Consider the following 23,929-nt stretch of genomic DNA (forward strand, 5'->3'; position numbering starts at 1 on the left):
ATAAATGATGCAATAAGAGAAAAAAAAGACTTTCCGATTCTTATACAACCCTTGTACTATACCAAGTGGCATAGTGTTTTTTATTACTATTAAAACCATTGGAATACCATTTAAAAAATCGAGATTAAAAAAAAGGTTTTGGTCAAATCTCAGAGGGAGATGTATTCTAACTGTGGAGTTTTTAAACAATTTCAATTTGGCAGAAAATCCATGATCATGGGGCAACATAATTCCTGCCCCAGCAGATCTCTATTATCGCTTGTTGTGGTTTCCATTTTGACCATTAGGTGTAATAATAACTATAAAGCTAAAGGGAGGCAGTAAGCATGCTGCCTGAAGATTCATTCTTTCATTTTCTACCGCTTATCCGAACTTCTCGGGTCACGGGGAGCCTGTGCCTCAGGCGTCATCGGGCATCAAGGCAGGATACACCCTGGACGGAGTGCCAACCCATCGCAATTTTTCCAGAGATGCCAATCAACCTACCATGCATGTCTTTGGACCGGGGAGGAAACCGGAGTACCCGGAGGAAACCCCCGAGGCATGGGGAGAGCACGCAAACTCCACACACACAAGGCGGAGGCGGGAATCGAACCCCCAACCCTGGAGGTGTGAGGCGAACGTGCTAACCACTAAGCCAGAGTGCCCCCATGCCTGAAGATTAGAAAAAGGAAAATCCATCCATCTATGGTCATGGGGAACCTGGAGCCTATTCCAGGAACCTCGGGGCACAAGGCAATGTACCCCTTGGACAAGATGCTGGTCTACCACAAACACCCATTCACACGATATGAGCAAATTAGAGATGCCAGTCAGACTACAATGCATGTCTGTGGACTGGAGAGGAAATCCCAGAGGCATGGGGCGAACATGCAAACTCCCCACACAATACAATTAGGGTGGGAATCAAATAACCCCTACTCTGGATTTGTTTGGGAAGAGTTGAATGAATAGTATTAGAAACTTTAAACTTTCTAAAGAATAACCTTTGTTGAATATCTGATATTAACGATGAGGTTCAACACAGCCTGCCCTCACGTACAAGCCGTCACTGTAAGCTGTGACATCAACTTTTGCTAACTACTTTTCAGGCTTGTTTCAGCTAGATCCGTTTTAATCCACTTTGATCCAAGATTCTATTTGTGGCTGTTCTTCTTCATTAACTTTAAGTTTCTTCTCACAATTACTCATTAGAATCATGAGCTACAAATATTACTTAAAAAAGTTTAAATAAATTAAACACTATAAAAAAATTGAAGGTGGAAGTGTGTTGAATGGACTTTCTGGTCTGAGGAGATTAGTTTGTCTGCGTTTACACTTCATACCATAACATCTGTTCTTGAATGTGTAAGAGCTGCATCATTTATCTACAGCCAGTAGGTGTGTATGAGGCAACGTCTAGGTATGTAGTGTGTGTGTGTGTGTGTGTGTGCGTTAGTTAGCGTGAGAGTCTGATGTGCTGACAAACCTGTGTTTGTCTGTGTACCTGCATCTGCACATGATGTACACACCTTTCAAACACACTGCTTTAATTAGGGAACCTCCCAGAAACCTTGTAAAGAGAGCAGGTGTTTGAAATGTTTTAAACTGTGTGTGAGTGAGAGAGAAATCACAAGTAGCATGGCCTACCATGCATAAGAAACAGGGAAAACAATAAGGCCACAGATATACATTACTAAACATTTCACACAAGACAAAAATCAATGACTCAGAATTTCTTTTCTTCATTTAATACCAAATTCTGGCAAAATATAAAACCTAAACTGTAATGACAAAAATACATAAAATAAACCAAAAACATGTTCAATCTAGCTGCTTCAATTTCTTGAAAATCATTAATAACGTTCCATATTTCAACAAAAATTTAAAATAACAACAATATGCTTCAAACCATTTTTTTCCCTCCATTCCCAACTAAAGGGCCGACCAAGACGATGAACGACAGCAGAAGCCGGTGAAGCTTTCACATGAATTTGTCAGTGCAAAGATTTTTAGACTCTGGATCCAGTCTGTATGTGTGTTTCTGAGCAGATTTTCCTCCGTACATGAGATCCTCTGTTTTAATGCTGTCAGTCTGTGCTGATGAAGTGAACCACATTTTGTCTAACTGGATATAATGTTGGTTTAGAGAAACATCTGCGAAGAAAGCCAGTCTACAAAGTTCACACAGATCTACTGTGACAACAAGCTTCAGGAATCCCATCAATTACGAGTGGACGTCTTTACAAAACATTGTTAGAGCTGGTTTTAGTTTGTGGTGTAATCCAGACCATAAGAAAGTGTGCATGTATTCGGTGGAAGTTAGTGTGTGTATTGGACTGAATGTGCATCGTGAAGTCCACTGACTGACTATTTGTGTGTTTTGTGTGCTTTCCAGTCTGTACTTTGTCAAAAAACGAGCTGTAAAGCACACAAACAAGGTAACAATTATTCCTGAAAATTGTGGTAAATTCCAGGAAATTCTCAGGGGCTACTCCTCCTTCGATGACTCCTTTTCAATGCTGATCATCAGGAAGAGGTAGAGCTTCCTTTCAACCCCTGCTTCCTTATGGAAGCCAGTAATCAGCGAACACATGCACACTTTCTAAAAGGTTCAATACATTAAACAGACTCCATAATCTGCTCATTTACATTTCATTTTCTCCCCCATGTTCCACTTCTTCCTGCATATTAAAGTCTCTCGATCTGACTGGTTGTGTGTTCAAAAACTCAGCTAGTGTAGGGTGGTTCTTTTCTGGGCTATAGGCATGTGGGGGTGTGTCTGTGTGTGTGTGTGTGCGGGAGAGCTGTAAACTGTCCAAGATGATGCATACATGTGAGCTCCTACATGCTAGACTTGTGTGTGGATGGTAGTACGTGTCTACACACTGGGAGAGGGCTGGGGGTTGGCAGCAGGTGTGTTCTGCCGTGGCACTGTGTACATGGCTCCAAGAAATTGATCAGCAATGCGTCCTGCCTCCCTGAGCCCACTCAGCAGGGCCCCGTGTACCGTCGCCGGATAGTTCCGGATGGTGTGCTCCCCGGCAAAGAAGAGTCGAGGAACGGGCTGCAAAGCACACAAACACAAATGAACACACAGACGCACGTGCATATACACTACCATATATAGCCAATACAGCTGCACAGACTACAGCCTGGTGCCTGGTTACCTCATTCACGCGGATTCTGACAACTCACAACCTAAGAATGATAATACTGAGAAGTGCTGTTGAGGTAAAGGCCTGCAAGTAGTCTTTACTTGTCCATGTTTAGTTTCATAACATTCCCAGCATAAAACAACCCCAAAACATACCAATTACGTACCCTTGCAGTCATAGCATTAAGCATGCACTAAAATATGATCCTAGAATGTTTTAACCAAATTGTTAAGGTACTGGAAAAACAATCTGACTTCCAAAAAAAACCCACAGTTACACATTAGCTTTGCTTACATAGAACTACAAATTCATTTCTTTCAAACACCAGCCCCCCAGTATCTGTTTTCTGGTTGCTTTAGCATGTAATGCTACAATTTAGGATTCAATTAGTCTGTAAATTATTGACACACTATACTGACGTTCTATACTGTTTTCTTGGCACAGGAATTAAGACGAACTTTACAGAGATCTTTATAAAAGCGACGTATTCGAGCTAGGCCAGGCTCTGTTTGAAAGCACATCCAAATGCAATGCAGTTAAACAAGTAACCATTCAATACACTACAATTCAAACAGATTCAGTTCAGCAGCAATCCGATTCATGTTGGCATGTATCCTAATTCTGAGTGTAACAAAGCTGCTTTCATGAAAGCTTTATAGAAGTGTTCTCTGAGAACAGAGCACTGTGTGTGAGCTTTTCTCACCTGTGAGGCCCCAGGTATGGCAGGTCCGGGCGTGATTGGTTGGGCCATGAGGTCATAGTCATTTCCAGAGGAACCAGCTGCCACGTAAGAGTATGAGCCACGAGCCCAAGGGTCTGCACGCCATCGCGTCACCACTGTCTCCTTTGGCTACCATGACAACACAAAACCTCACATGAATTAGTCTAGTGTTATTGCTGGAATAAGGCCAAAGTATGTCGTGTGTGTGTGTAAACGGTACGGCTGACTAGTTTACTACCCTGAGCCCATTACTGTGGGTGGACATTTCCTCTCTTTTATGCCATGAGATCAGGCTTGAGTGTTACGACTACAGTAAAGCCTGCAATCAAAAGAGCTTCTCTGAAGGTAAATACACACGCGATACTTACACTTACATCACATACTACAAATCAATAATAAATCTATGTAAATATTCTTCTTCTACAAATTATGCTTATATATTTATACACAGTATGTTTAGAATAATTTGTCATTATAAAGTAGAGTTATGTCACTGGAGGGGTGTTTGCTCACCTGAGGAACTGCACTGCTACCAAAGATTCCCTTTAGGATTGCTAGGCAACGGCCCACAATGACATCATCGCTGATGTTCTCCATAATGCCAGCAGCCTCTCCGGCCATCAACGCCAGCAGAATGGGGGCTAACAATGACAAACATAGCAAAGCATCAGTCAGGATACAGAATCAGAGCAGCCTCTAGCAACTGTGTGGAAGCCGAACACTGTACTTATACACAGGTTGAGGCAGAACCAAGTATCATAAAATTATTAAATATCACTTTCATTTATTTAAACTAACTCGAAAATAACTCGATAATGTGAATCTACCGATAGCTAGTTTATTGAACACGGACCTTTGTAGAGGTTCCAGAAAAGGAAGAGCTCTCCACGGCTGGCTGTGGTGCTTCCTACATGACCGAACAAGTTCACGCTCGGGTCCCAGAACACACGGTCAAAACACAGCACTACCTAAAGTGAGGAAATACACCATACGTTAGTCAAGTGAATCTGAAATGTACATCAGATTGGTATATTGGAAAATTAATCCCTAACAACGAATTCCAAAACCTACTAACCCCTTAACCAAAATAAACCAAACCACTATTAGCCAGAGAACAAGAGGACTTTTATTCTGCATTTCAATGGACTTCTAAAACCTCCTGGCCCCCCTTTCTGTGGTGGTACCCCCATGACCACAGTACAGACAACTGGCAGTACAGATAACTAGTTATAGTGTTATACAGAACAAGAACACTACACCCTCTGCTGGTCTCAAGAGGAAACACAGCAGCAGGATAATGTTGCATAATACTGCAGCATTTCTGTGTTGTTGAGAGAGAGAGAGAGATTCACTGCAGTGTTAGATGGTACGGCCACACAGGAGGGGGCTGAAACCAAAATACACTCGTTCTGGTTTGGGAGGAAACCAAGGTAACCTTGTTCCAAGGACACTAAACACTTTTGTGTGTTGTGTTGAAAAATGCTACAGTGAAGCTCAACAACACTGACTTCCAAGCAGCACAAACATGTAAATTTTGGTATTTTAGAGAAGGTCTAACATTTGGAAAAGGTGGAAAAGTTTGCTTTATAGTGCTTTATTGAACTCCATGGGGACAGTGTTTATTTTGAATGAACACGTCATTATTCATTACATTCAATGGGCATACAGCTGCTCAAAGCACATCATACCGATAGAAGTCAAGAGCTTCTTTAATGTTCACATTTAAATTCAGATTGAAGAAAAACACTGATCTCAGTGACTTTGGCCATAGCATGGTTACTGTAAAAAAATAAATCAATGAAATTAATCTCCCAAGTCCCCAAACCCATACACACCTTGTTGAGGTTGCCGAAGCCCATCCTCTGAAGAGCAGAGGTCTTCCACTCAGGGAGAGGAGGCACAAACTGTACTGCAGGTGGCTGCTGCTTCATCACTCCCAGAGGAAGAGTACACAGCACTGCATCACATTTATAGATGAATGTCTGTGTGGTGGAACGCGTGTTCACGGCTATCACCTCACAGCCTGGAAAAGAGAGGGTGGAAAAAAAAAAAAAGCACAACTGCTTTGTCTGTCTAGTGGAGCATAAAAACGGAGTAAGCACAAGAAGCCTGAAAACTAGACATCTGCGTGGACTGACGGATCCTCAAGGAAACGTTCTCAAGCACACACGTGCATGCTTTGACACGATTCAAAATCTTTGGATGGAAATTGATCGGCTGTGAATGCGGAATGATTGAAAGACGAGACGTGAACCGAGATGTGCTGAATTAATTAGTTCATTTAATACTCGGGTCAAATTTGTGAAAGTATATTAAGGGGAATTCTGTGAAAACATCAGTGCAAAGAGCAAATTAACTGTAAAGCGTCTCGGCAGGTTTTAATCGTGTGGTGTAGGGACTCACCCGAAGAGGTGTAGCGCACTTGCCGCACCGCAGTGTTCAGTTTGATGTCCAATCCCTCGGCCAGTGCCACTGGAACACATGAGTATCCGTTCCTGACGGTCAGGTGACTCCCTGTGAACTCAAAATCGTCGTCCTGCACACACACACACACACACAAAGGTTAAAAAAAGGGAATAAAAAAGGGAAAACAGGACCAAACACACACACACACGCACTTACCTGATCCCAGTGTTTGAGAGAGAGGGTAGACAGAGGTGTGGCGTTGGCAAACTCCAGGTTTGCAAAGTGCCAGTCCAGAATCTGTCTGTCTCTTGATGACAGATACACATCACTAAGAGATAAACAATAAGAACGATTACATATATGAACATCACAGGCTACACTGATTAACATATAATGGGATGTTGGCATGTGGAAGGGTGAATCAATGTATGCAATGTGTGTACCTGGGAGGATTGGCCTCTAGCTCTTGCAGCCTCTCTTCGAGTTTTGCCTGCTGCTCAGCTAGTAAGTCATATTCCTACATCCAAACACATTATGGGGATATTTATTACAGGCATTCATTCAAGATACAATTCTTAGCTATCATTATTCGCTAATATTAGATATTAGCACACAACTCCACATTATGATCAGTGTGATGCTGTGCATGTGTGCAAGTGAGACCTTGCAGAGGGCAGTAAGATCACGATGTTTGCTCTTGACCAGGAACTCAGCTGTGATGTCCCTGGGAGGTTTCACCTCACTCGCCTCCTTATACTGTTGATGCAGCTCCTTCACTTTCTCCTTAGTGGACACCATCTATCAAATATTCATAAATAATTAAAAATGTAACTGTGTGTTTGTTTGTGTGTGTGTGTGTGTATCAGTGCAGCCAGCTTTACTTTACCTTATTAAGCAGCTCTTTGAGCTCCTCCTGTGTCTTTACAATCTTCTTCCAGTGCTCGATCTGCTCGTCCTTCACGTGTTTCTCCTGCAGCCTAGACATACACACAGCTTTGCAATTAATGTAACATACACCATGGTCTGATAAGATATACAGAGGCCGTTGCTCATGTGAGCTGAAATTGCGTGTGGGTAGACAGTAGGCGTAGTGTATTTACATGGACTGAAATCACTTTCAGGCTCAAAACCTGGGAAGTTATTGGCATACCTTTGCCACTGATGAGCAGGCTGTGAGGCAGCCTTTACCTCAATCATATACATACTAAGGGTTTGATACACGGATCAATGGAATTGGTGACACCTGAGTAGGTATAAACATTTTATCTGCTAATGCTGTATACATGAGCCTGCTGCTGATATGTGAAATGTAAAAAGCCTAAGTGTGGCTTAGAATAAGTTCACAACAATGGGGTTTATCTCTCTTTAAAAGGATATAGAGGGAAAAAACACTCATAACAGTCTTACTTTAGCTACTAGTTGTCGTCTTCTTGTTTTACTCAGTAGTTATTATATTATCCACTAGAAAAGCTCTCTTGGTATTATTTGGTGCCATTTCTTCTGGGAAATAAATAAACCCATGTACAGCTCACAACAAACAGCTACACATATATAGATAATATATTGAAAACTTAACACACACACACACACATATATATATATATATATATAATATATAAATCAATGGCACTACAAAAATCTATGAAACCAATGAAATTTGTCTGCACCAAGTTTGCGGTCATAAAATTATGGCACAACATTAAGTGTCAACAACCTCTATTGTGTGTTCAAGTGAATAAGCCAAACACTGATCATACTTGAAGAAACCTTACAAAATGACTAAAGTACATAATATTAATGAAGTTGTGCCATGATTATCCATTTATCCAGATTCCCTTTTTTATGACAATAGCTGACATACAAACCAAATCCAATCTGTCATCTTGTAAATTATAAGCATGACACTCACTGTATAACCACTTCCAAGGCTTGGCCAAGAGACACAGGTTTGTTATTGAGGAAGTTGAAGTCAAGTTGGTGACTGAGGTAAGACGTGGCCTCCAGTAGCCTGTTAAACTCTTGCTCCACCATCTCATCCTTCTCCTTAGGAACCTACACACCCAAACCAGAAGTAATGAGCAACACATTTACATTTACAGCATTTAGCAGACAACTTTATCCAGAGTGACCTACATTTTTCATCTCATTTTTATACAACTGAGCAATTGAGAGTTAAGGGCCTTGCTCAGGGGCAGCTTGGTGGACGCAGGAATCGAACTCACAACCTTCCGATTGGTAGCCCAACACCTTAACGACTAGGCTACCACATCCCCATACATACCACAACACAATCATGAAAAGATCAGAAACCGATAAAGGATTGAAAACAGGGATAGAAAACAACTTTGACCGACTTAGTCAACGGTTGTGATATTTATATATGTAATAAATAAATAAATAAACAAACAAACAAATAAATAAATGCCTCTAAAAACAAGGAACAGATATAAATTCCCAAAACATTGACTGCATTAAATCCTGTGCAAAATAGTCTATTATTATTATAATCCTTTTTTTTTTTTTTTTAGCAATCTTTATGCAAAGCCTGGAACCATGTTCACAACTACAAGTAACAGAATATGAGACAACTAGTCTGAGTGAATGAAATTAAAGTAGAATACTCAACAATAATAAAAATCATAAAAAAATTTTAAATAACAATAATAATAATGTGCCTCTGTTATTGGACACTGACTCTGGTAAAAACCAGTGCATGATTTTTTTTTTTTTTACACTTTCAGGCTACAATAAGCAGTGAATTAAATACTTACGCTTGTGCATCGCTCTCCCTGTTAGAGAGAGAGAGAGAGAGAGAGAGAGAGAGAGAGAGAGAAAGAGAGAGAGAGAAACCCAATCAACAGAGAACACACAGAGAGAAAAAAAGCCAAATAACAAGAGTATGTTGTTGACTGTTGCTTCCCTTAGCATACAAGAGGTGTCTCTGCCTACTCACAGGGTTAATGATCGTGTGTGTGTGTGATAACTTTAGTGTCAACATGCCTGATTGAGCTCATATACCCGTAAAACACTACCTAGAGCTCGATCAGGGTATCGTTTAGTCACACTCTTCCAGACTTTATTGGCAGAATGCTATTTTAACACTCTACATTTCCTGTTCAAGGCAGTTCTGGATTCTCAGAGATAAACACATCTTAGAGCAGCTCGAGGTGACTCGGTTGTGTTGCAGTGTGGAAAATATAAATATATAAATATATTGCGCAAAGCATGTCATTAGATGGAACAGAGTTTTTAAACATAGCTCATTGTGTGTGTCTACTTACAGCTTGTCCGTTTGCCTCATAGAGTGGGCACTTCTGTTTAATCTTGGCCAACTCCATGTTCACTTGTTTACTGATAACAGCCATTGGGTTTCCACCTGAGAGAAAGCAGAAGTAAGGAAAGGGTTAAAAAAAAACCCATTAAATAAGATGAGTACTGTAAGATTTAGACTGAATTTCTAACAGTCCTTGATTTAAATGTGTCTCCTCACTAAGGTGCAAAGTCTCACCTAGGCCTGTTACCACCATTGCTCCCAGGTCAGCTACGTAATTGCCTTTACGAAAGGTGGCCACTCTTCCTCCAACACGATCCTATCAATGAGCAGCAGTAAAAAAAGAAAGTGTTTTTTTTTTTTAATTAGCTTGTTATACAAAAGTAAAGACGGTTTAAACCAATCAATTATAATTCTGGGCAACCAAATCATGCACAAATTTTACTTGCCTTTGGGCTAAACTATGAATTTATGATTTGCATGCCAGCGCAATTAAAAAAAAAAAAAAAGTAGCTTAAAAGGTATAACATGCGAGTGATGTGCAGAATGCACGTTTTTCTCACCCTGGCTTCCAGCACGGTGACGTCCATGCCGAAGCTCTGCAGCTGCCTCGCAGCCGCCAGACCAGACACTCCTCCACCAATCACTATCACCTTCCCGGTCTTCTTACCTGCATACACAGGCCGTGTCATATTTGATAGAATTTCACCAATCGCCTTGTGTTATTCGCCACCTAGTCTAAAGAACATCTGCTTACTTGGTAGAGGTTTGACTCGCTTGTAGATGCCAAAGTTAATGAGGCCATGCCTCTCCAGATAGCTGTGGATTCTGTGGACCAGCACAGCATCACCTGTGAGACAGATGAGCACACATTTCAGACTCAATGCCACAATGAAGACTCGTTTGCTGTGACTTGTCACTCTGTACATATAAAATGAATGAACCCCAAATGCTTATGCAGAAGTACTTCATACTTGTGAGACGAAGCGGTTAGCTAAAGTCAAATGAATGAATGTGAGACGATCTTACTGTTGTAAGGTGCCTCCAGCTGTTGTACAGTAGACTCGAACGTGAGCTGGACCTTGGGGTTATCCAACCAGAGCTGGAGCTGAAAAGACAGACGAGTGAAAAATAAAATGACTCCTGTTTACCTAAACTGCTGCTGAGCATTTAAGAAAATCATTAGACAGAGAAGCAAACCCGAGACTAGGGAGAGAGAAGCTGTTCACAAAACAAACCACAGTGCAAACACTACACAAATCTAGGGTTTATAAAGGAGAGATTAAAAGAAAACCATTATTGGGGTAATTAGCCATAGGAAATCTCGTTTGACGTTCACCTGAAAACATAGAACAACGTTCTCTGTCTCAAGGGACAAAAATTAATTTGGGCATGAACTCAACCTATCCATCACCCTGAGAACACAATCCATACAGTGAAGCATGGTGCTGGTAGCATTGTATTATGGGGACAGGTTTCATTAACAGGGACTTGATGGATACAGAAGAGACTAGAGAAAAATCCCAGGAGTTGCAGCCAAATGTGATTCTACATGTACATGTACTGACTGAAGGGGTGAATAATGATGAATACTTTGTCTTTTTTTTTCTGTTTAATTGCTTTACATTTGTATGCTATGGTAGTGATGTACTTACATTTACATTTACAGCATTTGGCAGACGCCCTTATCCAGAGCGACGTACATAAGTGCTTAAATCTCTAACACTGAATACATTAGTGCTGGTTCACTAGGTTACATACTTAAGATACCACAAGTTTAAAACATTTGTTCAAAGTTACAATGAAAAAGTGTCAAAGGTTTTTTTTGTTTTGTTTTTTTAATGCAAAGGATAAGGAAAGTGCTAGTTGAAGTGCTTCCTGAATAAGTAGGTCTTCAACCGCCGCTTGAAAATAGCCAGTGACTCGGCTGTCCGGACCTCTATGGGAAGTTCATTCCACCACCTTGGTGCCAGTACAGAGAAGAGTCTTGTAGTATACTTGCCTCTTACCCTGAGAGATGGTGGAACCAGTCGAGCAGTGCTGGTAGAAGCAGCACTGTACTTGTACTTGCTATTTCATTGCACATTATTAGCTTAGTTAGAAAAAAGCTCAAGACAGGACCAGCCTGTCATCATTAGAATTTTATATCTATAGTTATGTCTAATTCCTGATTTAGTCCAATTGCTAATGTGAGAAATATAGGCATAAGGTGACTGAGGGTACTGCACTATAAAATTTCCACCAGTGGATATAGCGCTCTAATCGAGAATGGTGCATTATCTAAAATCCCTGACTGAACTTAGGCCTTACCGTGCGGTTCCTGATGTACAGGAAGACCTTCTGCGTCTGCTGTGGACCGCTGATGATGTCAGGGAAACACGCTGCTTCTTGTGAGGTCATTCGATCGTGTGGGAGGCGACTCTGAAAAGCTGCACCCTCTAAACCTGACAACAATGCGAACAAAAAAAAGGAAAAAAAAGCCCCGTAAAATGAGCAACACTGTCGCCGTGGTAGAGAAAACTCAAACACTTCCCGATCAGTGGTCCGATTTCTTAACCACTTAAAAAAATGTAGAAAACACACAATCCGATAGAACTGCAAAATTCTGTTAAATTACAGTTCTGAACTTTTTAATGAACATAAAAACAGGAAAACCCGGCAAATTAAAGCGAGCGGCGTGGTGAAGCTCTTCTCACCCGAGGGTTCCTCTGGCTCACTGTCGTTTTCTTCCTCCACAGGCGGAGCAGGTGGAGGGACCACCTGCTTTCGCTCTTTCTCCGCTTTAGCATTCCTCTCCTCCTCTGAGTAGTATTCATCCTCCGAGAGGTTCGCCAGGCTCTCGTCCATCTCCCTGTACTCCACCTGCAGCATGGGCCACATGCACAATCTTCCTTACAACCAGCTCACACGTACGGAATACACGGATGACGCACAATATTTACCTCTAGTTAAAAAGTGCTAATCAGGCATGAGCTGATATCTAAACTGTAACACAATTAACGGTTTCAAATGCGTTTACCTTCGTTAACCTAAAAGGGATATCAGAAGCGTTATTAAGCACCGTGACTTCTCACTCGGCCGACATTTGGTTACTCACAATCCTCCTTCTCGGTGATTTTTAGTCAGAAAATTTTGTAATATTTGGCATTGTCCACAATATAACTGAGCTTGGAGACACTACAGGCTTTGTAGTACACCAGACTCTGAAGAAGAAGGGAAAAAAAATACCACCAACATCAACTAATCAATCAGAGTAAGGAGATGTCTCAGAAATTCCCTCCTCATGCATTCGCTTTCATGTATTCTCATTAACTGGATGTTTTAAGGGTGTTTATATGGATTTGGAATCCGTTCTGATTTTTTTTTCAAGTTCGACAAAATCATTTGACTACATGGTCCTTAGAACTTTAATCCTAACAGCAATGCATTAATGTTGTATTGTGTGTGGAAAAACATGTCTCAGCCTTAATGCAGAAAAATTTAGGTGTTCACTTTGGCTCTCTTGCGACGGCTGGTCCTGCGCCCTTCGGCGGAGTCCTGATCCGCCCCTCCCGAGCCGGGTAGGTGAGGCAAAGGTGCTCCGCTCGCCTCTCCGCTCGGGGATGCCCTTTCTTTTTTTTTCACATCTGCCGAAGAAGCGGCAGAAATGGTCGCAGCTCCCGACTGGGACCCGACCGAGGTCTCCAGGGCCCGATCAGCCCCATTCCCTCCTGAGGAAGAGGAGGAAGAGGAGGAGGAAGAGCCTGTGTCTTTCTTTGACAGCATGATGGAGGACGACAGAGGCCTCTCCTGAAACAGGAACAAAGATGGAATGGAATTTTAAAAATAATAGGAGGAAAACAGAGCAAGTTGAGATGAATAGAGGTGGAGGGTGTGAGATGTGCCAGATGATTGATTTGACACGGGATGAACGGATGAATGCGTGTGTGTTCGGATGCTGGTCACTCGAAACACACACACACACACACACACACACACACACACACACACACACACACACACACACACACACACAAATAAAATACACAGCATGAGGAAGGCACATGGAAGTGATCTCTTCAACAGAAACCATATGATCATTAAATTTGGAAAAAAAAATGCAGGCTTAAGGTTTAACCGGAATCTGTGTTGAGCCCGTGACTAACATACTGCTTTCATTTTTTAGGCAATGACTTTTCTCTGGGAAGTGAGGACCCCAACCTCATCATGCATCAAAACTGCCAGACACAGGAACAGGTTCTTTCCCAAGACAATCACCCTGATCAACAACTCACTATAATTATATTCCCTGCTTCATATCTACAAGCACTGCATTATCAGAACTGTCAGGAATCACATCATCCGTGTACATCACACACACTACTACTGCTGCTGCATATTGCACAAAAGCATAATATTACACGATACTGTTATTTGCATTACCGTGCACTTCTCACACTTCCTGCACGTAACTGACCCGTCATACATTCTGTATTCATATTTAATACTCATACTGAATATATTGTATCACTTCGTCTGCATTGTCGCGTATAGTCTGTATTATGTTGTCTTGTATAGTATGTTATTTATGTCTGTACTTTTGAGAGACACAAACAGTTGGAACCAAATTCCTTGTGTGGGTCAACACACTTGGCCAATAAACCTGATTCTGAAATGATTGATTCTGATGACTCTGATGTGGACACTCACAGCTGGCGGTAATGTAATGAGACAGAATACAGAACGATCTCACACACACCACCTAGGGCTTTGGGCATGCTAATAAGCTATAATAAAGCTCTGAGAGGGTATAGACAAATGGATGGATGAATCATACATTATACATCTATTAGCTCGCCCACCAGACAAGTAAGACCCCTAATTGTGTTGCCTAGTCTTGTGTTGTTTGTTGCTTAGAAACTAACAGGAAAAAGCAAAGGTTAATATACTGTAATAACGTACAGTATAAAAGTCAGAAGGTTAGACAAACTAAAGACAGATTTGGACTGGATTAGTCAATCTGCGGGATGTCTTTAATACATTTTATATAAATAGAGAGAGAGAGAGAGAGAGAGAGAGAGAGAGAGAGTGAGAGAGAGAGAGAGAGAAGGAAAAGGAGCGAGTATTTAGACGGTGTCTAACATTCAAATTAGGGCTGTGCGATAAAACGATAATATGTATTGGGATAGACACGTGATCGATATCAATAAAAAATGTGTTTGATAAAATGGGCGATAATTTTTATTCTTTGTTGGAAGAAAACTGAAGTTGCGAAGCAAGTTTGGTTGCATTAACAAAGGCACTCACTCTCTGGTAACCTAGAAATGTAGGGAGTGACACGCTAACAGCCAATCATGTAACAGTATCACGTTTTGGTTAAGCCATATCGTTGTCTTTTGCTGGTCAGCTGGATTCCTCTTCAGTACCCGGCGACTGATAAGCAGAAATTGAACGTTGCAGCGAGAGATTAAGTTGTAAATAAAAGAGAAAAAGCCATCTCGCCAGTATGGCAGATTCTCTATGTTTAACACTTTGACTATTTTATTACACTTTATTAAGCATTTCTTACATTTTCTTTCATTTTGCACCTTACATGTTAAGAGATAATTGTTAAGTGTTCATTGTGACTTTAGACTTTAATTACTTTGACTTTAATTATTTGACTTTTCCTGGTTGTTGACATTTCTGTCTTAATAACTGAGGGGATTATGATCAGAGGAAGGTTAAGTTTCAAGTAAAAATGTAATATATTTTTCCTCTGGTCCTTATTTTAAATGGTTCATAAAAAATATCAATAATTATCGATATCGAATGATATGAAACACTGATATCGTGATACAGTTTTCAGCCATATCGCCCAGCCCTAATTCAAACCTGGATTTCTAAACGTTAAAAGCCGTTAAATGAATAAGTAATTGATTAGCAGTACAAATGGAAACAAAATATAAAATCTTAGAGTTTATAAAAAATATAAAATCAAAAAGTTACTGCATCCATTCATCAGCATTTAACATCCCATATGAAAACTTTGAAACCAATGCTCGATACCTGTAGCTGCCATTATTATTAGTTCTTCTTAATTATATTATTTTCTGACTCCTCCTGAAAATCTTTTCCCAGGTAATTTGTTTAGTTGTTGAGGTTTTGCCTTCCAGACCATGTCCCAAGACTGTATTCTGTCTTGCGATCTGGAAATGTAATAAATGGGGAGATTCGAGCATCTGCACGCTATGAGACGGTGTACAAACACGGCATGTAGCAGCAATCAAAGAGCTTTTTTTTTTTTCAATGCGAGGAGACATCTGAATAGGAAAAGACAGAAACGTGCATCAGGATGACGCTATAATTATCAGTGAAGTTTGGGGAAAAAAGATTTCTCAGAGGAGGACTGAGAATGACAGACAAAGACGTAGCCGAAGTGGATGGAAATAAAATCATAATGTAGCACCTGTAAAATAGAAAACTGTCCCTGAACATTTAATCCTGTCTGGATAGAGCTCACGAGTAATGAATGTATATGTGATTATCATCATCATCATTTTACCATCAGCCATATCGCCTGTCAGGTCGTGCGTGTAGTGCGACTAGTTGCAGGTTTCAGGAGCTATAGTTATATACAGCATCTCTATTGCAATCACTCTTCATTTTCTATAGTTCTGTGTGAAACCTTTACTGATTTGTCCTTCCCTAGTATACCAGGATATCTGTGATGGGACTGATGAGAAACAATGATTAGTACTACGTGTGTGAATGCTGCGACTTAGCCATTTTCTGAAGAAAAAAAAAAAGAATTTCTCCATTCAGATGAAATCACTACTTTTTGCGCAGTCATCTGACATTGCCTAACAATCACCGGTCTAATTGTTTAAAAAAAGAACAGCAGGTTTAGAAAATCTGGAGGAGAAAAAAGGTAAGAATTACTGGCATCCCTAGAAGGCACATTGGATCAATTTAGAAAACAACATGTGACAATAAGATGCATGAAATATGCAAAAGAGAATGGGATGAAAAGGGGGAAAAGGAGCAGGAAGAGGAACATTGAAATTCTCTTTATGTCTATTTGATCAACGATTAACTGGGGTAGTAACGACATAGCATATAGAACATCTGATGGTAGGAGGACAGAAATGAGAGCTAAGTATGGCCTATGACTCGCGCCGGGAGAAAAAAAAATGTCCTCAACATGCCCCTGATATGACAGAACAAACAAATGAATAAATAATTAAAAAATGATAAGAAGATGCTGTTTGAATGTGCTGATGTTTGTAACGATGAAAAATTCACAACAAATGCACATTACAGTAACCTTGTTTTGTTTTACCCATTTCTCGGTGCACCGGGAAATATCCATTCAATCACTGGGGAATAAAGGCAGAATAAGAAATACGTGAGAAACCAGGAAAGAGAGCAACCTCACGAGTGTGTGTGTGGATATTGTGTCAGAATTGTAGCTGGTCAAAATGATCAGTTATTTTATATATAAAAAAAAAGGTTTTAAATTTAAGAAATTTAGATAATTTTGATAATTATCAAGTTCTTAACAGTTTGAAAGACGCTTTATGAAAAGTTAAAGTTAGTGGTAAATATTTTAGACATTTTCATTAAAAAACATATAGAATGCAACAGATGGGGAATATGTGAGACCAAGACACAATCCTGTAACAAACATGATTTCTTGTAGTATCCTTACTATAGTTAGACCACAGCACTGTTAAATTCTCAATTTCTAATGAGCAGAAGGGATCGATTAATCGCCTATTTATCTACAGCATCTCTGTCGGTTGATGTAAGCTACTTGAAATGACTTGAGATTCATGATTTGATGAAACGAGTGAGGTCACAGTGACGCCGTGTTACATATTCAACAACCCATCGCTTTCATACACCATCGCTGATTTTACTCGAACCTGCTGGTAGTGTAGATAACTCGCTGAATATGATAAAACAGCAAAAAGATTAACAAGGGCCCGAAGACGATATCGTAAAAATCAAGGTGCTTTGTTGGTGTGTTTTTAAAAAAAAACACACACTTCTGAGAAGTCACCTATTTGCGACCTTAAACAACTTTCATCCATATTACAAATAAAATTAAAACGCCAATTGAGTGATTGTTGGAAAAATGGCAAATCATGTTCGCTGCTAATGTTCTCCTGAGTGGGTGGGTATGTGGGCGGGACATATAAGTTCTAAAATGCTAAAATGCATTTAATTGGACGAAAACAAGATTAGTACCAGATGAGCTATGAAACAATCAAACTAACAAATCAAAAAGAAATTTATTATAATCTATTATACCGATGCCCTTAACAAGTGGTTAAAGCATTGGGTTGTTGATCAGAGGATCAGGGTTCAAGCCCCAGCACCTCCAAGCTGCCACTGTTGGGCCCTTGAGCAAGGCCCTTAACCCTCCCTGCCCCAGGGGCACTGTATCTTAGCTGCCCCTGCACTCTGACCCCAACCTCCTCAGTTGGGATATGTGAAGAAAAGAATTACACTGTGCTGTAATGTACCTGTGGTGATAATAAAGGCTTCTATTCTATTCTATTCTATTCTATTCTATTCTATAGGAACAGGTACAACAAGCTGTGAAACGTCACTGATTAATTACTTTTAATATAAACAACTGTTACTATCTTTGTCTAGACTATTTGTGTTCAAAACAAATCGCAAACTTCATTCATTTATACATTTATTTGATTTACCGAAATAAAAAGCTCCCCATGCCAAAAGGTTGGTTAGTTAAATAAATGAATAAATAAATAAATAAATACATGTAAATAAATAAATAAAAGTAAATAAATAAACCTTCATTTCAAACTATAGAGGGCGAAGTTAAGACTACAATTTAACAGTTTAGCGATTATAACACGTCTTGTCAAATTAGCGCTTAAACCATTTAGGATGAAGAAAACTGAAATACAATACAATACAATACAATACAATGAGCACACTAGCCTGCGATATATTTTTTTCCCCCACTCGTATTCAATTCCCTCTTCATGATTGGTTAATCGTATTGCGGACCCTGTATCTGGATTGGCTAATAAAGCAAACGGACAAGCGAACTACCAATCAAGCGGACAGTGGGGTGGGACTTGTACAGAATACGGGTAGGGAAAAAAATACAATCGAAAAGCGTTAGCTAGTTATCTAGCTTAGCTATATAGCACCGCGAGCAGTCGCATTAAAGCACCAAAGGTAGCACTCTAGCAACCACTAATCTAGCAACCACTCACACAGCACTTAATTTTCGAACATGGAAAGTCACTTGAACCTATTTTAAAATATAAGAAGCACTTACTAAACCATATTTTTATTTACCTCTCGTGAACTACCGTCCGGCACAAAGGAAGCAGTTGTGTGACTGCAGCTATGAAAAGAACCAACCACATAATCCGGTTGAGTTCGAAATGGGCGGGGCGAAGCATTCTCGACATTTTAATTGGTTAATGTTCCATCAATCAAATCTACACCTTAGGCTTTATGTACTATATAGTGTTGTACTATATATACTTGTTAGGGAACCTGAATGCTAACTGAAGCAATGTATCTTAATTCATGATATAATAAAATACACTGTAGAGCTGTAGACACGCTTTGTAGTCATTTCGATCCTGGTTTCTGAAATAATATTATTACAAATGTGTATTGTTGATATTTTGAGACGGATATGTGCTAATATTATGTATCACTAGAATTCCAGTCTCTTAATTATATTATATTACTTCAATTATCTATATTTTTTTTAGATTATTTATTCTCTAATCTATCTCCTTTTATTACATTTATTTAACATTTAAGATGCTTATTGTTCCAAAGCCCCGCCCACAGGAAGTACCTGTTTCAGGACAGGTAGCACTACAGGTAGTGTGAGGGTTTTGGGTGTTATCTCATCGTCGACGATATTTTTTTAAATGAAAAAAACAACAGTAAGTTTTAAACTCGTTCTGTTTTGGAAATTTGATTAAATACCTCATTGGTTTAAGTAAAGTTTATCGGACAGGTGAGTAAAGTCACGGAAAGACATAAATTTACTCTACAAGAGACGTTTGCTATGCTTGTTATGCTTAAGACTTATTGTCTTCTCTGACGCTAAATCGATTAAACAAATGTTTTTAAATATTTGGTCTAAGATTTGTGGTAATCAAAACGGTCTATAATCTGCTTAATAATACATATAACTTATGTGACTCTACACAACTCTCTCAAGAAACTAATCTTTGGTGGAATATCCTGTATGGTAACATACTTGAAATGAGTATATTTTTTTTTTATTATTGATTTCTTTCTTTTTTCTTTTTTCTTTTTTTTTTGGTAAATGTCAGATGCCATCAATTAAAAAAATTGTTTTGTAATTCTCAAGAGAGACAAAAATCTGAGGCTGGTGAGGGAAAGACAGTTTCTAGCTGATATAACATTAGATATATTAATTGTGTTTTTAAAATAATATCCTGTAACATATTGCCTTGCTGTCTTTTATTCTTTACAAAAGCTTGTAAAACAATTAATGAAATAACTGAATATTTTTTTTGTTGTGTTTTGTAACATCCAAGCAGCTACTATATTTGCTATGGTATAATTTAAATGATTGAAGTTTTTTTTTTTTAATATGCTAAGTAAATAAAAATTGCTACAGGGTGTGCTGATTCAGATTACAGGTTTATATTCGTTCTCGTATTTGAAAACGTTTTGATTTCTATAGAAACAACGTATTCACAGGTTTATAGCTTGCATAATGTGGTTTAGCTTTTCACTCCATCTAAACCACATTGCCCTCCCTTGGATTTGCCTTCTCCTAGTAGAGCAAGCTGTGAAACAGGGTTTTTATAGTTCAGTACATCTCACTGTACATCTCACTGAATTTCCCTGTGTGAAGAAAAAAAAAATCACATTTTTGAGTTCAGAATTACTTTTCCAAAATCTTTTGGAAGCGAACCGATTAAGAAAAAAGGTACCTTATTAACCTTTCCATGCTACTTTATTTTCTTTTCCATTTGGATGAATAGTTTCCTAAATGCTGTTTTGCTAACCATAAGTTATTCAATCTTATAAGTTCACCAGTCACTGAAACTAAATAAACACAATTATTTATAGCCCAAGTGACTGTCTCCTTTTTTTCAGATAGTGTCAGGATGGCAACCAAGGGCTCAATGGCCAATAGGCCAGATAACACCGCGTTCACTCAGCAGCGACTTCCAGCCTGGCAGCCCATTTTGTCTGCTGGCATCGTCATCCCCGGCTTCACTCTCATCGGCTTGGCCTTCATCGGCATCGGAGTGGCGCTTTTTGTCACCTCACAGAACATTAAAGTGCTGGAGGTAGGAGAGAAAACATCAGCTGAAAATGTGGATATGCTTTTCAAAATCGCATGTATACGATACTCCACTTACCTCAAATGTAGTTAGACAGAATGCTTCACTTAAAATGTAACAGTCTTTCCTGTCATGAGTGTCATAATAATAATAATGGGAAATATCATTATTACAGCTTGCAACTTTCCACTTAAAATGTACCATATATACAGCACAGGAGTCCTAGGCTATGTGTTAGTGAGTCATTATGATTACAGCAGCAGCTTTTAACTACAAGTTCTCAGTATCCAGGTGAAGTGTTTTACTGAAGGAAGAGTCTTGGACACAAATTGTGTTTAGGAATTGAGTCTATAAGCAACTAAAGGCTGTAAAGTTGCCTTTTTCTTTAGACATATTGTTGGAATAGTGCAAAATACCATTCAGACACTTTTCCATCTGTCTTAATTTATAAATGTCATTGTGGCTGAACTATTAAGCATTCCTTTAAACTGTTACTGACTTACAGAGAGATTACACAGGCATTTCGAGTGATTCTTCCTGTTCCAAGTGTATCGACCCTGCTAAAATAGGCTGCACATGTGCAGTCAATTTCTCCTTCAGTGAGCTTTTTGAGGTACCACCATTTTCACTCTTTTCTTTTTGTGACCTGTCGAAATCAACACTTTTGAATGACAAGATAAACTTCCTGTTTTCAGGGCCCTGTCTTCTTCTACTATGCCATGACCAATTACTATCAGAACTACAGAACATACGGCGTGTCTGTAGACCCCAACCAGCTGGTGGGGGAGACGACGTACATTCAGGTATTGTCTGGCCTTTTGAATCTGTTAGAATTATCGATTGATATTTATTCTGTATGTTGAATTTGAATATTGTTTTCTACAGTCTCCAGATAGCACCTGCTCTCCCTATCAAAATACTTCCAACGGAACACCTATCGTTCCCTGCGGATCCATAGCAAACAGCATGTTCAATGGTATCACATCACATTACATTGTTACATTGTAAAAAAAACAAAAACAACAATTTGTAAGAAAGACCAACACTAATGCCTCCTAGCTGTATTCTCTCTTCAGGGAAGTTGTGCTTGAATGATTTGTTGAAGGCCATACATAAATTAAAATGTCCAGCTAGGATATACTAAAACCTTTCAGTAATGCTAATATTTATGCATGCAATAAAATATCAGTAAAACAACAATCTATAAAAATCTTCCACTTATGCAGCTTTTGTGTGGATTGAATAAGCTAGCCGTATATTCGTTAATATGAAGCTTATTTCACAACATTAGCATTAAGTTTATATGTGTAACTGAAATAAACAGTCGCCTTATACATAAATTTACCCAAAGTCAGGAGGAAATTATTCATTTCTTTATCTGTCTACATTTTCTTCTGTGAGTCATTTCTAATTAAATTATATTATATATACAGCTTCTGAAATACTATGTTTCAAAGACACACTTTTTTTTTTTAATTTTTGGACTAGAAACTAGAATCATGAATAGAGGCATTCACATATCTTGTAGTAAATGAGCCTTTGCCTGCTCTAAATGTCTTCTTCTTTTCTGTAAAGACTCCTTTACGCTGTACCAGGTTGTCAATGGACAGAATGTACTGGTTCCATTTGACCGGAAAGGAATTGCATGGTGGACGGATTACAACATCAAATATAGGAATCCTGCTTTTGTCAACGGCTCCTTTGCAAACGCTTTCGCTGGTATTTATCCAAGTTACAGTCTTTCAGTAAAGAACTGGTATTCTGAAAATTTTTTTGGTGGTTTAAATACTATATGTAAAAGATAACACACTAATAACAGTGAAGCCGGTGTTTCCTCCACCAAGCTTATTTACGGCAGTCTTCATAGTCGGTGCCATTTAATGTTGTAGCTGTAGTTTTCAGGACAGCGATGTGTAGTGTCAGTAACATGACAAGATGTATTTAACTGTAAGCAGAAGCACAAGATTGGTAAATGTAGCTGTAAATGGCTAAAAAGCCGCATATTTTTTTTTAAGAAACTTTTGAAATTGTAGTCGAATTGTGGGTTGAGATGAATAAATCCCCTCAGGAATACTGTTGGAAAAAGGTTGTTAACAGTAATTCTTCTTCATTTCATGCCACATAACACTAGAGACGGAAAAAATGAACAGCAATGAGAGATTTTTGGATTGACATATCAGATGGCTCTCTCCATCCAGAAACCAACTGTATAGAATCTTTTGGAGAAATCACGTTTATCTCTGCAGTATGAAAAAGCTGTAAGTTCTGATTGTGCCTTATAGATAAAAGCTTATGTTTGTCTTCTCAGGTACAACGAAGCCCATAAACTGGCAAAAACCGGTGTATGAGCTGGACCCAAATGACCAGGCCAATAACGGCTTTCTGAACCAGGACTTCCTGGTGTGGATGAGGCGTGCAGCACTTCCTAACTTCAGGAAGTTGTATGGGCGAATCACAGGGGGAGCTTATGCAAACGGTTTGCCTGCTGGTAACTATACCTTAGAGATTAATTACAGTATCCTTTTGTCAACTGCAATTAATACACCTTGCCTATCCAAATAGTGTAATTCTGTGCCTGTCTGTCTGTCTGGGTGTGTGCCTGTCTGCCTGCCTGTCTGTGTCCGTGTGTGTGTGTGTGCCTGTCTGTCTGTCTGTCTGTGTGTGTGTGTGTGTGCCTGTCTGTCTGTGTGTGTGTGCCTGTCTGTCTGTGTGTGTGTGCCTGTGTGCCTGTCTGTGTGTGTGCCTGTCTGTGTGTGTGTGCCTGTCTGTGTGTGTGTGCCTGTCTGTGTGTGTGTGCCTGTCTGTGTGTGTGTGCCTGTCTGTATGTGTGTGCCTGTCTGTGTGTGTGTGCCCGTCTGTCTGTCTGTGTCCGTGTGTGTGCCCGTCTGTCTGTGCGTGTGTGTGTGTGTGTGTGTGCCCGTCTGTCTGTGCGTGTGTGTGTGTGCCTGTGTGTGTGTGTGCCTGTCTGTCTGTGCATGCGTGTGTGTGTGTGCCTGGCTGTCTGTGCGTGCGTGTGTGTGCCTGGCTGTCTGTGCGTGCGTGTGTGTGCCTGGCTGTCTGTGCGTGCGTGTGTGTGTGTGTGTGTGCCTGGCTGTCTGTCTGT

General features: G+C 39.7%; 2 protein-coding genes across 8 annotated transcripts in view; one reads left to right on the forward strand and one right to left on the reverse strand.

Annotated features, from left to right (window-relative positions):
• Positions 1-1,714: 1,714 nt before the first annotated feature.
• kdm1a (lysine (K)-specific demethylase 1a) lies at positions 1,715-18,900 on the reverse strand. Of its 5 annotated transcripts, XM_027159923.2 has the most exons (22): positions 18,836-18,900; positions 16,836-16,872; positions 13,028-13,324; positions 12,232-12,400; positions 11,846-11,979; positions 10,565-10,643; positions 10,293-10,385; positions 10,099-10,205; positions 9,773-9,854; positions 9,546-9,640; positions 9,036-9,053; positions 8,174-8,316; positions 7,151-7,241; positions 6,928-7,062; positions 6,708-6,781; positions 6,481-6,592; positions 6,262-6,394; positions 5,694-5,881; positions 4,712-4,826; positions 4,372-4,499; positions 3,841-3,987; positions 1,715-3,046 (listed from the first exon to the last, which is right to left on the reverse strand). In XM_027159923.2, exons 2-22 carry the CDS (start codon positions 16,863-16,865, stop codon positions 2,861-2,863), a joined length of 2,556 nt encoding a protein of 851 aa, XP_027015724.1. In that variant the 5' UTR covers positions 16,866-16,872; positions 18,836-18,900; the 3' UTR covers positions 1,715-2,860. The 5 variants fall into 5 exon arrangements, with proteins under 5 accessions (XP_027015724.1, XP_027015727.1, XP_047677636.1 ...); XM_027159926.2 differs by lacking the exon at positions 16,836-16,872 and having other exon boundaries at positions 18,816-18,866; XM_047821680.1 differs by lacking the exon at positions 18,836-18,900 and having other exon boundaries at positions 12,232-12,397; positions 16,821-16,872.
• Positions 18,901-19,282: 382 nt separating this feature from the next.
• tmem30b (transmembrane protein 30B) overlaps positions 19,283-23,929 on the forward strand; it is an 11,965-nt gene continuing 7,318 nt past the window's right edge. The window contains exons 1-7 of one of the 3 annotated variants that reach the window (XM_027160120.2): positions 19,283-19,378; positions 20,636-20,832; positions 21,332-21,439; positions 21,522-21,629; positions 21,712-21,802; positions 22,402-22,545; positions 23,135-23,341. In XM_027160120.2, the coding sequence (XP_027015921.1) occupies positions 20,647-20,832; positions 21,332-21,439; positions 21,522-21,629; positions 21,712-21,802; positions 22,402-22,545; positions 23,135-23,341 (844 nt within the window). In that variant the 5' untranslated portion in view covers positions 19,283-19,378; positions 20,636-20,646. Of the gene's footprint in view, positions 19,518-20,635; positions 20,833-21,331; positions 21,440-21,521; positions 21,630-21,711; positions 21,803-22,401; positions 22,546-23,134; positions 23,342-23,929 lie in introns of all 3 variants that reach the window. The other 2 variants (XM_027160118.2, XM_027160119.2) reach the window with 2 other exon arrangements.

This window comes from Tachysurus fulvidraco, chromosome 12, assembly GCF_022655615.1.
Source record: "Tachysurus fulvidraco isolate hzauxx_2018 chromosome 12, HZAU_PFXX_2.0, whole genome shotgun sequence".
Lineage (NCBI taxonomy): Eukaryota > Metazoa > Chordata > Actinopteri > Siluriformes > Bagridae > Tachysurus > Tachysurus fulvidraco.